General features: G+C 44.9%; 1 protein-coding gene across 1 annotated transcript; it reads left to right on the forward strand.

The window, feature by feature from the left end:
• Positions 1-4,758: 4,758 nt before the first annotated feature.
• Positions 4,759-11,740, forward strand: LOC309336969 (uncharacterized protein). Its single transcript, XM_081853521.1, has 2 exons — positions 4,759-4,828; positions 9,759-11,740. Exons 1-2 carry the CDS (start codon positions 4,792-4,794, stop codon positions 11,123-11,125), a joined length of 1,404 nt encoding a protein of 467 aa, XP_081709647.1. The 5' UTR covers positions 4,759-4,791; the 3' UTR covers positions 11,126-11,740.
• Positions 11,741-15,823: the final 4,083 nt, after the last annotated feature.

Consider the following 15,823-nt stretch of genomic DNA (forward strand, 5'->3'; position numbering starts at 1 on the left):
ATAGGTACCGCTCCAGCAAGAAGGTAAACCGCGTTTCCGTGCACTGCTCTGGTTCGCCAGAAACGGCTTAGTCATGCTGGCCACATGACCCGGAAGCTGTATGCCGGCTCCCTTGGCCAGTAAAGCGAGATGAGCGCCGCAACCCCAGAGTCGGCCACGACTGGACCTAATGGTCAGGGGTCCCTTTACCTTATACATCAAAATAAAATTATATGAAAATTATGTACAGCTTGTATTTAACTCCTGGGTAAATTAGCAAAAATGTACAGGACAAGTTCAAATATTTGCTGGAAATGTAAAGAAAAGGAAGGCACCTTTTACCATGTGTGGTGGAACTTTAAAGTAACAAAGGAAATATGGGAAATAATAGATAATGAATTTGGGGGGAAACTGTTTAAAATCATGTTTGTTAAAAAACAACAACAGAAGCCTTTTTGAAAAGACTGTTAATGTATGCAGCAACAGCTGCAAGGAAGCTGCCTGCCCGAAGTTGGAAAAACGATAAAATCCCTACCAGGGTGGACTGGCAGGCAAACTACTGGATTATGTAGAGATGGCAAGAATGACTGGGAAAGTCAGAAACCAGGAAGATCAAACTTCAACAAAGAATGGGAGAAATTTATATCATATTTGGCAGACTGCTGTAAATATTTGAATTCTTTGGCACGTCTTAAATAACTCTTGTAATGTTACATAGACTTTGGATATAATGGAGGACTGAAAAATTAGGATTTATAGTATGCAGTTGAAAAAGTTAATTAAAGAACCCATGGAGGGGAGGGGGGAGGTCTTGAGATTCAGAAGAATCTTGTATAATTTTTATTATTTGTTATTTTGAGTGTGAATGAATTTGTAAAATCAAATAAAAATCATTTTTTTTTTTTTTAAAGTGATGGCTTCGTGTGAACTGGTAGCCCCCAGGTATATACACTGCTAAAATATGGTAACACCTTTCGGCTGCTCCCGGATTTCTGACATTGCTCCATTGAGAAGACACCAGAGTCTGACTTACTGGGATGTCCGAACCCGGCTTGCGGTCTGTTTCTCTCCAAACAATGAGCAGGAAAACAAGGACAAACCTGGTAATTTTGCTTGGAGAAACTTTCCACTCTCAAACAGGTCTTACCGTCAAGAAATTTCTTAAGCAGAGGAAAGCATAGTTCTCCTCCAACCGCCTCCAGGCACTCACACAGGACCTTCACAGCCTTCACTGGTTCTGATTTAAAGAAGAGGTAGAGCTGGGTGTCATCTGCATACTGATGAACACCCAGCCCAAACCCCCTGATGATCTCTCCCAGCGGCTTCATATAGATATTAAAAAGCATGGGGAAGAGGATGGAACTCTGAGGCACCCCACAAGTGAGAGCCCAGGGGTCCCCCAACACCACTTTCTGGACACGGCCCAGGAGAAAGGAGCGGAGCCACCGTATGACAGTGCCCCCAGCTCCCAGCCCCTCAAGACGGTCCAGAAGGATGTTATGGTCGATGGTGTCAAAGGCCGCTGAGAGATCTAGCAGAACTAGGAAACAGCTCTCACCTTTGTCCCTAGCCCGCCAGAGACCATCAACCAGCGCAACCAAGGCAGTTTCAGTCCCATGGTGAGGCCTGAATCCCGATTGAAAGGGATCCAAATGGTCCGCATCCTCCAGGCGTGCTTGGAGTTGTTCGGCAACCACCCGCTCAATCACCTTGCCCAAGAATGGTAAATTTGAGACTGGCCAATCGTTAGCCAAATTGGCTGGGTCTAAAGATTTTTTTTTAATAAGTGGTTTAATGACCGCCTCTTTCAGCGGGTCTGGGAAGGCTCCCTCACAGAGGGAAGCATTCACCACCCCGCGGAGCCCATCGCCCAGCCCTTCCCGGCTCCCTTTTATCAGCCAAGATGGGCAAGGATCAAGGAGACAGGTGGTCGGTTTCACTTGTCCAAGCAGCCTGTCCACATCCTCGGAGGTAACAGATTGGAATTGATCCCATATAACAGGACTAGACAGAACTCTAGCACTCTCCTGCCCTGGCCCTGCTCCCACGGTGGAATCTACCTCCTGAATCTGAGCGACTTTATCTGCAAAAAACTTTGCAAAAGCATTGCAGGAGATCTTGGGGTCCCTACCAGGCTCTGGTGGTGCAGGTGGTTCCGATAGATTGTGAAACACCTGAAAAGGTCTCCTGCTGCTGTTTTCTGCAGATGCAATGGAGGTGGCGAAGAAGGCCCTCTTCGCTGTCGCTATTGCCACTGGGTAGGCTCGACGTTGAGCTCTAGCCCATGTCTGGTCTGATTCAGAGTGAATTTTCCGCCACCGCCGCTCTAGTCATCTCAACAATTGTTTCATCGCCCTCAGCCCTGGGAAAACCACAGGGCTGTCCGGGCTCCATGCAATCGGAGAGGGCGCTTCGGAGCCAGATAGTCAATAGCCCTGGTTAACTCTGCATTCCAGCGGGCCACCAGGGAATCAGCTGAGAGGCCATCAACTTGGGATAAAACATCCCCTACCACTCTCTGGAAACCAGTTGGATCCATTAAGTAGTGGGGGCGGACCATCCGAATCGGTCCCACCTCCCTGCAGAGGGGAAGGGTCGTGGAGAAGTCCAGTTGCACCAGGAAATGATCTGACCATGGCACTTCTTTTGTTTTGCTTTTAGTTAGTGTCAGATCACCAACATCCGTAGAGGTAAACACCAAGTCTAAGGCATGTCCGCGACTATGAGTTGGGCCAAACTTATTCAGGGACAGCCCCATGGGGGCCATGCTTTCCACGAAGTCCCGAGCAGCCCCTAGTAAAGTTGTGTCGGCACGGATGTTAAAATCCCCCAGGACAACCAAGCTAGGTGTCTCCAGGAGCATATCCGCCACGACCTGAAGCAGCTCGGGCAGGGAATCCTTGGTGCAGCGGGGAGGTTGGTACACCAATAGGAATCCTGTACTGCCCCTATTGCCCAACTTCCAGAACATGCACTCAGAGAACTGGGTCTTCCCAATAGGACGCCTGGTGCAGACTAATGACTTCCTAAAAATCACTGCAACCCCCCCTCCCCGCCCACATGACCTGGGTTGCTGTGCGTAAGAGAAACCTGGTGGGCAAGCAGCAGCAAGGACAGGCCCTTCTGCTTCATCCAACCAAGTCTGTTACACATGCCAGGTCAAGCCCTCCATCCACAATCAGGTCGTGGATGGCAGTGGTTTTATTCATCACTGACCTGGCATTGCACAGCAACACTTTCAGGTCATGTGGGTTTCCCTTGCTGATTCCAGTATCCTTCCGGTCAGGACCAGACCTGGAGGCAGGGATAGTGCTCAAACAACGACTAACCCTGCCTCCTCGGTAATGACATGGTCTGGTCTTAGCGTAACTCCTCCTCCTGCCCGTGATCACTGAGATCGGGTGTCCCAATACATTCCCCCCCCCCCCCCCCCGTGGAACCTGCCCCAGCCATTCTATTGCCTGTTTCCCACTCCCAGGCAGGCCTAACCCTTCCCCTTAAAAAGCAAAATACAAACTATACAATAACTTAACAGAATAATAAAAAAGAAGCAAAGCAAGAAACAATAGTGCTAAAATTAAATTACTCCCCACCCTGACTAAATACTTCTCCAAACCCAAGCAGAAATAAAACAATAAAATTATAAAATATTATAAAAAGTAACAACCACCATTTAAAGTGCAGCAAATTAAAAGTACTTAAAACATTTAAAACCATTTGGTCACTTGCTGCAGGGAGCTGCTCAGGCCTCTAAGCTGTGGTGGTGAGTGCAGGCCCCGACCCCTAGGCCGGATGGAGGTTACAGGGAACCAGACAGAGGGCCTTCTTGGTGGTGGCGCCCGCCCTGTGGAACGCCCACCCTTCAGATGTCAAGGAAATAAGTAGCTATCTTATCTTTAAAAGACATCTGAAGGCAGCCCTGTTTAGGGAAGTTTTTAATATTTAATGCTGTATTGTTTTTAACACATGATTGGAAGCCGCCCAGAGTGGCTGGGGAAACTCTGCCAGATGGGCGGGGTATAAAATTATTATTATTATTATTATTACTATTATTATTACTATTATTATTATTATTATTATTAGTATTATTTATTACTACATGGCTAAACACAAAATGCTATATGATGCTTTCATTCAGTAATGTCTTCAGAACTGATAGGCATAAAGGAAGAAATTAAGAAGCAGAAGAAACAGGTGTGGAAAGATTAAAAGGTCCCAACGAAAGAAGAATGGATAACTAAGATGACTGACTGCCGAAATGGCTAAACTTTCCCTGAAGATCAAGCACCAAGATGAGAAAAAATTCAATCTAGAATGGGAAAACTTTATAGACTATTTTAGAGAACACTGTAAAAACGTCAAAACATTGGCAGGTTTGATGCAACATTTTTGAACCAAGAATAGAATTAGGAGGGGGAAAAGAAGTTGAAATTAATTGGAGAAATATAATTATATGCAAGGAGAATAAAGGGGAGACGGAAACTAGGGGGGCCGGGGGGGGAGACATTTATGGCAAATTTGGAAAAATGTTATTTTGAAAATTGAAAATAAAAATATAGATATTTTAAAAATAGTTTAGAAAACGTTTTGGGGCTCCCGCGCAGCTGATCCAGCGGGGCTTTCCGGAGGCGAGACCAGCGCCTCTCCTCGCTCTCTGCCCGGAGAAGCCCAGAGGCTCCTGCCGCTCGGCTCCGAAACGGTTAAGAGCAGCGGCGACAGAGCTGAGATTCCTAGAGCGGAGGAAAAAGGGCTGCCGGGAGAATAGCAGCTTCCGCTTCCTGTCCCGCTTGGGAGGGGGGAAAGATACCTGTCATGGCGGCGGCTGTCCTTCCCCGCGGAGGCGCTGGAGGTGGGTCATATTGTTATATATTATAACTGGGGAGGGGGGGAGTGGGGGTGCTGCTGGAGGGAGTTCTGAGGAGGGATTAAAAAAACAAACCCCATTAGGCAAACCGTTTCAATGTAAGTTATTTTCTGCGTCTCCTTTTCCTGGTCATCAACTTGTCCAGATTTTCACATGTTATTATTTTTAAAGACCTCTTGAAAATTGGTCAGCATTTTGGTGCAGATTTCTCCTAATGGACACGCTTCTGCAAAGGATATTTCCCCAAATATTTACATTTGCCATAATTAATGCATTCTGTATATAATTCCGCTAAAATAATGTATTTATAGGGCTTTCCCCCTTTGTATGGGGGTAGGAAATCTTTTCCCAATGGAAGGGCGGATCTTTCTCCTCCTCTCCTCCCTGCAGGTGGGGGACCTTCCTTGAGCTCCCCATAGGGCTTGGGATCAAGGCAAACCCTTAAGCATTGGAAAACCTTCTTCAGGGGCTTCCCCCTGGAACTTGTAATAATTTTTTGTAATTTATTAAAATTTTATTGTAATTTATTAAAATTGTACAGAATCATAGAATCATAGAGTTGGAAGAGACCACAAGGGCCATCGAGTCCAAACCCCTGCCAAGCAGGAAACACCATCAGAGCACTCCTGACATATGGTTGTCAAGCCTCTGCTTAAAGACCTCCAAAGAAGGAGACTCCACCACACTCCTTGGCAGCAAATTCCACTGTCGAACAGCTCTTACTGTCAGGAAGTTCTTCCTAATGTTTAGGTGGAATCTTCTTTCTTGTAGTTTGGATCCATTGCTCCGTGTCCGCTTCTCTGGAGCAGCAGAAAACAACCTTTCTCCCTCCTCTATGTGACATCCTTTTATATATTTGAACATGGCTATCATATCACCCCTTAACCTCCTCTTCTCCAGGCTAAACATGCCCAGCTCCCTTAGCCGCTCCTCATAAGGCATCGTTTCCAGGCCTTTGACCATTTTGGTTGCCCTCCTCTGGACATGCTCCAGTTTGTCAGTGTCCTTCTTGAACTGTGGTGCCCAGAACTGGACACAGTACTCCAGGTGAGGTCTGACCAGAGCAGAATACAGTGGCACTATTACTTCCCTTGATCTAGATGCTATACTCCTATTGATGCAGCCCAGAATTGCATTGGCTTTTTTAGCTGCCGTGTCACACTGTTGGCTTATGTCAAGTTTGTGATAAACCAAGACTCCTAGATCCTTTTCACATGTACTGCTCTCAAGCCAGGTGTCACCCATCTTGTATTTGTGCCTCTCATTTTTTTTGCCCAAGTGCAATACTTTACATTTCTCCCTGTTAAAATTCATCTTGTTTGTTTTGGCCCAGTTCTCTAATCTGTCAAGGTCGTTTTGAAGTGTGATCCTGTCCTCTGGGGTGTTAGCCACCCCTCCCAGTTTGGTGTCATCTGCAAATTTGATCAGGATGCCCTTGAGTCCGTCATCCAAGTCGTTGATAAAGATGTTGAATAAGACCGGGCCCAAGACAGAACCCTGTGGCACCCCACTAGTCACTCTTCTCCAGGATGAAGAGGAACCATTGATGAGCACCCTTTGGGTTCGGTCAGTCAGCCAGTTACAAATCCACTGAGTGGTAGCATAGTCAAGACCGCATTTTACCAGCTTCTTTACAAGAATATCATGGGGCACCTTGTCAAATGCCTTGCTGAAATCAAGGTAGGCTACATCCACTGCGTTCCCTTCATCTACCAGGCTTGTAATTCTGTCAAAAAACGAGATCAGGTTAGTCTGACATGACTTATTTTTCAGAAATCCATGCTGACTATTGGTGATCACAGCAATCCTTTCTAGGTGCTCACAGACTGTTTGCTTAATGATCTGCTCCAGAATCTTCCCTGGTATTGATGTCAGACTGACTGGGCGGTAATTATTTGGGTCCTCTCTTTTCCCCTTTTTGAAAATAGGGACAACATTTGCCCTCCTCCAGTCTGCCGGGACTTCGCCTGTTCTCCAGGAATTTTCAAATATGACTGCCAGTGGTTCTGAGATCACATCTGCCAGTTCTTTTAATACTCTTGGATGCAGTTCATCTGGCCCTGGAGACTTGAATACATCTAAACTAGCCAAGTATTCTTGTACTATCTCCTTAGTTATTCTGGGCTGTGTTTCCTCTGCTGAATCATTTGCTCCAAATTCTTCAGGTCGGGCATTGTTTTCTTTATAGGACAAGACTGAGGCAAAGAAGGCATTGAGGAGTTCAGCCCTTTCTGTGTCCCCAGTTTGCATTTCACCATCTTCTCCTCTGAGTGACCCACTGTTTCTTTGTTCTTCCTTTTGCTACAAACATACCCATAAAAGCCTTTTTTGTTGCTTTTAACCTCTCTAGCAAGCCTGAGTTCATTCTGTGCTTTAGCTTTTCTGACTTTGTGTCTACACATGCTGGCTATTTGTTTGAATTCCTCTTTGGTGGTTTCCCCCCTTTTCCATTTTTTGTACACATCCTTTTTTAATCTTAACTCAGTTAAAAGTTCTTTAGATAGCCACCCTGGCTTCTTTAGGCACCTTCCATGTTTCCGTCTCATTGGTATTGCCTGGAGTTGTGCTTTTACTATCTCCCTCTTAACAAACTCCCAGCCATCATGAACTCCCTTTCCTTTTAGTATTACTGTCCATGGGATCTCACCCAGCACTTCCCTAAGTTTTATGATGTCGGCTTTCTTAAAGTCAAGAAATTGAGTCCTAGTATGCTTGGCTGCTCCTTTCCACTGTATAGTAAACTTCAGAAGAGCATGATCACTCGCGCCTAATGATCCTTCCACTTCTACCCCACTAACCAGGTCATCAACATTGGTTAGGACCAGATCTAAAATGGCTGTTCCTCTTGTTGCTTCTCCCACTTTCTGGACAATGAAGTTGTCTGCAAGGCCAGTGAGGAATCTGTTTGACCTTATGCTCTTGGCTGAGTTTTACATCCAACAAATATCCGGGTAATTGAAGTCACCCATTACTACTATCTCCCTTCCTTTTGCATGCTTGGCCATCTGTTCCAGGAAGGCATCATCTATGTCCTCCGTTTGACTTGGGGATCTATAGTAAACTCCCACAGTGAGGTCCCTGTTATTCTTCTCTCCCTTAATTTTGACCCAAATGCTCTCACTTTGGTATACCTCCCTGTACCCACAGGCCTTAGGGCAGTTCACAGGATAAAATCGCAATATAAAAACTCAAAGTACATAATCAAAACATAAAATCAACCCAATAACGCCCCCCCCAACCACACACATTTTAAAACATTTGTGTTTAAATTAAATACAGCAGTTTCTGGGAGTTCTGGGCAGAAGAGGTTAAAAAAAAGAGAGAAACAAGCAACTTCAAGTCCACATTAAAATTACAAGCATAGCTGAGGCCTTACTTAGACAGGCTACTACTACCACCACCACCACCACTACTACTACTACTAATATCCCTGAGCACCCTCTCCCACCAGTGTCTTGCCTCGGTAATGGACTGGATGAAAGCCAACAAATTGAAGCTCAATCCAGATAAGAGTGAGACTCAGTGGGTGGTTCCCTAGAGCAGATGGCTGGAAGGTCGCCTGCTCTTGATGGGGTTACACTTCCTCTGGAGGAGCAGGTTCATCGCTTGGGGGTAATCCTGGATCCTTTGCTGTCGCTTGAGGCTCAGATGGCCTGGAGTGCCTTCCATCACCTTTGGCTGGTAGCCCAGCTACACCCCTATCTGGACAGGGATAGCCTATCTACCGTTGTCTATGCTCCGGGAACTTCAAGGTTAGATATAGATATGCGTTATACGTAGGGCTGCCTCTGAAGACAGTTTGGAAACTTCAGCTAGTGCAGAATTCAGCGGCCAGGTTGCTACCAATTAGTTTCCGGGCTCAATTCAAGGTGCTGGTATTGACCTATAAAGCCTTAAATGGCTCAGGATCACAATACTTCAAGGGCTGCTTCTTTCCATATGAACCTAGCCTGATCCTGATGTCTTCCTTTGTGGGCCTCCTCCTCAAGTGGTCTGGAGGGTGGCTGCGCGTCTGTGGAATGCTCTCCCCAGGGAAGTTCACCTGGCACCTTCCTTATACACCTTTGTTGTTGTTTAGTCGTCTTAGTTGTGTCCAACTCTCCGTGACCCCATGAATCGGAGCATGCCTTGGAAACTCACTTTCCTCTCAAAGCTTCTCCTGTTTTATGTCCATGGAGCTTTCATGGCAAAATACTGGAGTGGGTTGCCAGTTTTTTCTGCAGGTGGATCACATTTAGTCTAAACTCTTGGCTGACCTGTCTGTCTTGGGTGGCCCTGCTTCTCTGACTTATTCAGGCTCCTTCCCCACGACAAGGCAGTGATCCATGAAGGGATATACACCTTTAAGTGCCATGTAAACATGTTCCTTTTTAACCAGGCTTTTGCTTGATATGTTTGACATCCTATAGTCTTTTTCAAATGTGGCTCTTTTTTGGGGGGGTGTTATTGGGTTGATATTTTTATTCTGTTTATATTTGATGTGACCTTTCTGTGAACCACGCTGAGACCTCCGGGTATAGGGTGTTATATAAATTCAATAAATAATAATACTAACATTAATACTTTCATTATTTGTACCCCACGGATTGGACTGGGTTGCCCCAGCCACTCTAGGTGGCTTCCAACAAATATAAAAGCACAATAAAACATAAAACATTAAAAACTTCCGTACACAGTGCTGCCTCCAGTTGTCTTCTAAAATTTGCATAGTTATTTTTTTGATAACTGACGGGAGGGCGTTCCACAGGGTGGGCACCACTGCCAAGAAGGCCCTCTGCCTTGTTCCCTATAACTTCCCTTCTCACAGTGAGGGAACTGCCACAAGGCCCTGGGACCTGGATCTCTGTCCTGACTGAATGATTGGAGTGAAGACGCTCCTTTAGCATTTCATCAGTTTCCCTTTTTATTCCATCAGGAGATGTTGAAGGGATGCTGGCAGAAGGGGAACAATCAGAAGTGTCACCGAAAGGATCCAAAGAGCAAAGGAATCTGAGGGTTCAAGATGGAGGCAGCAGGCGAGAGGGGAGACGAAAGCAGAAGCCGGAGGGTGACTCTTGTATGTCTCAGGGTGGTGAAAATCAAATTCCTAGAGAGAAGAAAAAGCATGAATGCACCGTGTGTGGAAAGAGATTGGGTAGTCACTCAACTCTTACTTTACATCAAAGAGTGCACACAGGAGAGAAACCGTATACATGTTCGGAGTGTGGAAAGAGCTTCAGTCAGAGTAGCTACCTTACGTTGCATCAACGAACTCATACAGGGGAGAAACCATATAAATGTTTGGAGTGTGGAAAGAGCTTCAGTGCAAGTAGTTCCCTCACCTTGCATCTACAAACTCATACAGGAGAGAAACCGTATGCATGTTCAGAATGTGGAAAGAGCTTTATTTATAGTAACAGCCTTAGGTTGCATCAAAGAACTCATACAGGGGAGAAACCGTATGCATGTTCAGAATGTGGAAAGAGCTTTATTTATAGTAACAGCCTTAGGTTGCATCAAAGAACTCATACAGGGGAGAAACCGTATACATGTTTAGAGTGTGGAAGGAGCTTCAGTGAGAGTAGGACACTTAAGTCGCATCAGAGAACTCATACAGGGGAGAAACCGCATACGTGTTTGGAGTGTGGAATGAGCTTCGCTCGCAGCAATGCGCTTACTAGACATCAACAAACTCATCGAGGCAACAAACCTTATAAATGCTGGGAATGTGGCAAGGGCTTCAGTCGCATCGACTACCTTTCCTCGCATGAAAGAATTCATACAGGGGAGAAACAATATACATGTTTGGAGTGTGGAAAGAGCTTCAGCCAGAGTTCCATCCTTACCTTGCATCAAAGATTGCACACAGGAGAGAAACCTTATAAATGTTTCGAGTGTGGGAAGAGCTTCAGTCGCGGTAGCTCCCTTACGTTGCATCAACAAACTCATACAGGACAGAAACCGTATACATGTTCAGAGTGTGGAAGGAGCTTCAGTCAGAGTAGCCACCTTACGTTGCATCAACGAACTCATACAGGAGAGAAACCGTATACATGTTCGGAGTGTGGAAAAAGGTTCAGGTTCAGTAGCTCCCTTAAGTCGCATCAAAGAACTCATACAGGAGAGAAACCGTATACATGTTCAGAGTGTGGAAAGAGCTTCGGTCGTAGTAGCTCCCTTAAGTCACATCAAAGAACTCATACAGGAGAGAAACCGTATTCATGTTCAGAGTGTGGAAAAAGCTTCAGTCGGAGTAGCCACCTTAAGTCGCATCAAAGAACTCATACAGGGAGGAAATCTTAGAAATGTTTGGCGTATGGAAAGAACTTCAGTGACAGGGGCTCCCTTCCTAAACAGTACAGAACTCGTACAAGGGAAACATCTTAGAAAGGGTTGGCGTGTGGGAAGATCTTTAATAACTCCTACAGAGAGTAAACCAATGATCGTGTTCTGGTCCCCCTAGGACAACCATTATTGGAGTGGAAGAACTTTCTGACAGTAAGAGCTGTTTTGACAATGGAACACTCTCCCTCGGGAGGTGGTGGGCTCTCCTTCCTTGGAGGATTTTAAGCAGAGGTTGGATGGGCTTCCGCTATGGATGCTTTAGCCAAGATTACTTCATTGCTGGGGGTTGGACTAGATGACCCTTGGGGTCCCTTATAACTACAGTTCTGTTTCTATATACATCATCTGCTAGACAGCTGTTGTCACAAGCTTGGCAAATCCGGATATATACTTGATCATCAGATAATGCCAATATTATTCACTTGGACTGTGCTGTTTGAACCCATGAACAAGTCTAGGTGCCTATTCTATAGTTTTGCTTTTCATATCCTATCTGCTGTTATATGTAGCGTTCCCAAAGCAAGGAAGAATTGGACTCTGATTAATAAAATACACACGAGGATTGACCAGCAAGACTCTGGGAGCAGTGTGTATAATAATTCTCTCCCCCCCCCCCCGGCCCAGGTCGTTTTATTCACAAATGAACTTTTTACACAGTGTTCGTAAGAACCAATCAAATCAAAAAAACCCATGTGGGACAAAGTTAGATCAGTTACAGATGGGTAGCTGTGTTGGTCTGCCATAGTCAAAACAAAATAAAAAAATTCCTTCCAGTAGCACCTTAAAGACCTTAAAGTGTGCATGCACACGAAAGCTCATACCTAGAACTAACTTAGTTGGTCTTTAAGGTGCTACTGGGAGGAATTTTTTTATTTTGTTTTGAAAGTTAGATCAGTAAAGGAAGGAAGGAAGGGTAGTATTCACCATCTCTTTGTGAACTCTCTTCCTGAACTCTCTTCCTGGCCCTAATCTATCTAAAGATTAACAAACTACATCAAAGTAACCTATTAACTTCATGGCCTAGGGTGCCTGGTGCAGCAACTGGTCTGTGTCCTAGAATGCTTATACGTGCTTGTCAGACATAGAGAAATGGCAGTAGAGAAAAATGGCGTAGATGCAGAGGCTTGTGGGATTTGATCAGAAATTATTGTCAATGAATCAAACCCAGTCAACGCAATGCTTTCATTGCGGACACAATGGCTTGATGCATATCATTCCTCATAGTAATCCCGTCTGATCACTATAGTTATAGCTGCTATCTCTGTTTCATGTACATCATAAAATGAAACAGAAAAAGCTTTACAAAATAAAATCTTTATGAAAATTTCAAAAAACTCATGAGTCCCACCTACACTGGAAAAAAAATAATGGGATCTGTTCACATCCCTTATGGTTAGATTACTGCAATGCACCGTACAAAGAGCCACCCTTGAAGGTTGGGCCACAGGCTGTAGCTGGTGCAGAACGCAATAGCCAGGTGGCTTGTGTGAGCAAGGTAAAAAAGGTAAAGGACACCTGGACGGTTAACTCCAGTCAAAGGCGACTATGGGGTTGCAGCTCTCATCTTGCTTTCAGGCCGAGGGAGCTGGCGTTTGTCCACAGACAACTTTCTGGGTCATGTGGCCAGCAGGACTAAACCGCTTCTGGCGCAATGGAACACTTTGACGGAAACCAGAACTCACGGAAACATCATTTGCCTTCCCGCCACAGTGGTACCTATTTACCTACTTGCACCGGCGTGCTTTCGAACTGCTAGGTTGGCAGGAGCTGGGGCAGAGCAACAGGAGTTCACTCCGTCACACAGATTCAAACCGCCAACCTTGCCATCAGCAAGCCCAAGAGGCTCAGTGGTTTAGACCACAGTGCCATCCGCGTCAGGCTTGTGGGAGGAAACTACTGCCAGCATAGAACAGCCTACTAGTGGGATTTGCACTTGCTACCAATCTGCTACTGGGCTGAGTTCAAGGAGTTTGTACTCACATGCAAGTCCCTGTTCTGCTCAGTCCCAGATATACAGCAGAGATTCTCCTGCAATTTCCAAAGATCTCCAAAGCACATACCCAGAATGGGGCTTTTAGTGTCACTGCCTGTGTTCTGTGGAATGGCATCCCTTGGGGGCAGGAATTGGGACCTTTTCCAGCTGGATAAATAGATTTTAATAATTGGTTTCCACTTGTTACGGTTTTAGTCTTATTATTATTTGTTGCCTTTGTGTATATAACTGCTTTTTAAAAGATTTTTTTATATAAATTGCCTTGAGACGGTTTAGAAGGCAATCAATTATTTTTTAAAAATACTTTTCATGTTTATACAGTTCACTAATTTTACAATCATTTTGATATTTCAAGGTTTGACTTTCTTCCCCCTCTTTCTGCGGTTCCTTAAATTTATTTTTAATATCTTCTGCATATTCAAATTAACTTAATTTGCTCATTTATTCATCTTCTTTAAATATATACTGGTATGAAACTGCAGGTTATTACAATAATCCTACCAATGTTTTTATCTGTTTACAATTTATCTGTAAATATTCAATAAACCATTTCCATTCTTTTATTTTTAAAAAATGTTATCTTGATTTCTTATTCTTCTGGTAAGTTTTGCCATAGAAGGCAATCATATTTAAGGCAATCAATAAATCATTGTTACAAATAATATGATAATATTTTTTACTTTTTCTACTGGCATCTGACCAGGGTTAATCCTGTGGATTTTTGTAAAACGGGAAAACGGTAGATAAACAAGCAGAGCTATAGAAAGAGATATACAGAAGATATACACAAATAGATAAATCTCGCTGGACCAAAAGAATAAAAATTGTGATGCTGACAGACACTCGTTAAACCTGTTGAGTATTGCCAGTTACTTTACTTGCATTTCTGAAAATATATTGTCATCAAGCAGAGTAAAAGGGAACCTTACCGAGAGAGGACACGATCCTGCAAATCTCCTTCATAATTTGGCTGTTCAGGGCTCTCTGGTCAGGAGCGAGCAGAGCCCATTCCTCTTCAGTGAAACTGAGTCCTGAGAGGGAGAGGGGGGGAAATGCTTCCTTGCAAATATCAAAATAGACCGGCCTACAAGCAAAATCCCAAAGCCTTGTTAAGGCGAGGTGAATGGGCATTACCCTCAGGATTAATATACATTGGTACCTTGGTTCTCAAACTTAATCCATACCGGAGGTCTGTTCCCAAACCAAAGCATTCCAAAACCAAGGCGCGCTTTCCCATAGAAAGTAATGCAAAATGGATTAATCCGTCCCAGACTTCTGAAAACAACCCCTAAAACAGCAATTTAACATGGATTTTGCCATCTAACGAGACCATTGATCCATAAAATGAAAGCAATAAACAATGTACTGCAATCACATGATCAAATCAGTCGGTAGCTGAACTGGGTTCCACACAGTCACAAAAACAATACAAAAAGAGCCGCAAAAACAAAAACGCAAAATACATAGCAAAAACAGACAGACCTCAGCGTTACACTCAGAACAGAAGCATTACACTCAAAATTGAGTCAAAGCACTCAAAACGGAGGCACATTCGGCTTCCCCAAAAAGTTTGCAAACTGGAACACTTACTTCCGGGTTTGCGGTGTTTGGGTTCCAAGTTGTTGGAGTACCAAGGCGTTTGAGAACCAAGGTACCACTGTAGAGGCTGCAGAAGCTTTTTCCCCCACCTGGGAGCCTCTTTCCATTCAAGACAATGTTGGGGGCGGATCCAGAGGCAAAATTTGCTACCTCCATCCAAGGAAACAACAGGCATGATCAGAGTCAAGGGCACATTTCGGCTAGGCAAAAACACTCAAGGAGTGTCTTCTGTGTTGCTGGGAAGGGGGTGGTGGCCTGGGGAGAGTCTCAAGGGCCAGGTAGAGGCTTGGAGGGCCGCAGTTAGTGCCCCTGACTAAGATGCCTGAGGTTCCCCACTCCTGATTCAAATCTTCATGAGTGGCGTTGACAGCCTTCCTAGTGGGTAGCAAGATAGCGGTACCGGCAGGGTCCCCGGTCCTGATTCCCTCTACCTGATTTGGTGACCCAGAAAGAGCTTGTCCTCCATCCCCAAGGAGAGATGGCTGAGTACAAATTGTCAGCACGGTTTCATCACCTGCGAGAGACAAAGAGGTCAGGAATGTTGGAAGGTCAACAGCAGGGATCATGCAGTTTATCAGCTAAGGGTTAAATCTGGTGGTGTTTAAAGAGAGCTGGCCAAGAGGGGTGGGCAGAGGCTCTGCTTAGCAACCAAGCAGAGCGGCATGACCTTCACTGAGGAAACGTGCTCGGATTGGCTGGGTGGTTCTGAGGGAGCTTTCCTCTGCTATGTTTGGATGAACGTCTCCCTGCTTTTGCTTGCTTTTTCCGGAAAGTGATATTGGTTCTTTTCGCAGTAGCACGTGCTTGTCACGTAGACAAGAAGTTTGGGGTCAGTTTAGCCCAGGGGTCAGCAACCTTTTCCAGCCATGGGCCAGTCTACCATCCCTCAGACCATGTGCTGGGCTGGACTATATTGGGGGAGGGAGGGTAATGAATGAATTCTTATGCCCCACAGAGATGCATTTTAAATAAAAGTACACATTCTGCTCATGTAAAAACACCAGGCAGGTCCCACAAATAACCCAGAGAGGCATTTCAAATAAAAGCATTCTTTTTTAAAATTA

Source organism: Podarcis erhardii (assembly GCF_964252035.2).
Source record: "Podarcis erhardii genome assembly, chromosome: 2".
NCBI classification, from domain to species: Eukaryota; Metazoa; Chordata; class Lepidosauria; order Squamata; family Lacertidae; genus Podarcis; species Podarcis erhardii.

Coding starts and splice junctions, on each gene's coding strand:
- LOC309336969 (XM_081853521.1), top strand. CDS start 4,792: ATGGCGGCGGCTGTCCTTCCCCGCGGAGGCGCTGGAG. Junction 4,829..9,758: donor TCCCCGCGGAGGCGCTGGAG/GTGGGTCATATT, acceptor TTATTCCATCAG/GAGATGTTGAAGGGATGCTG.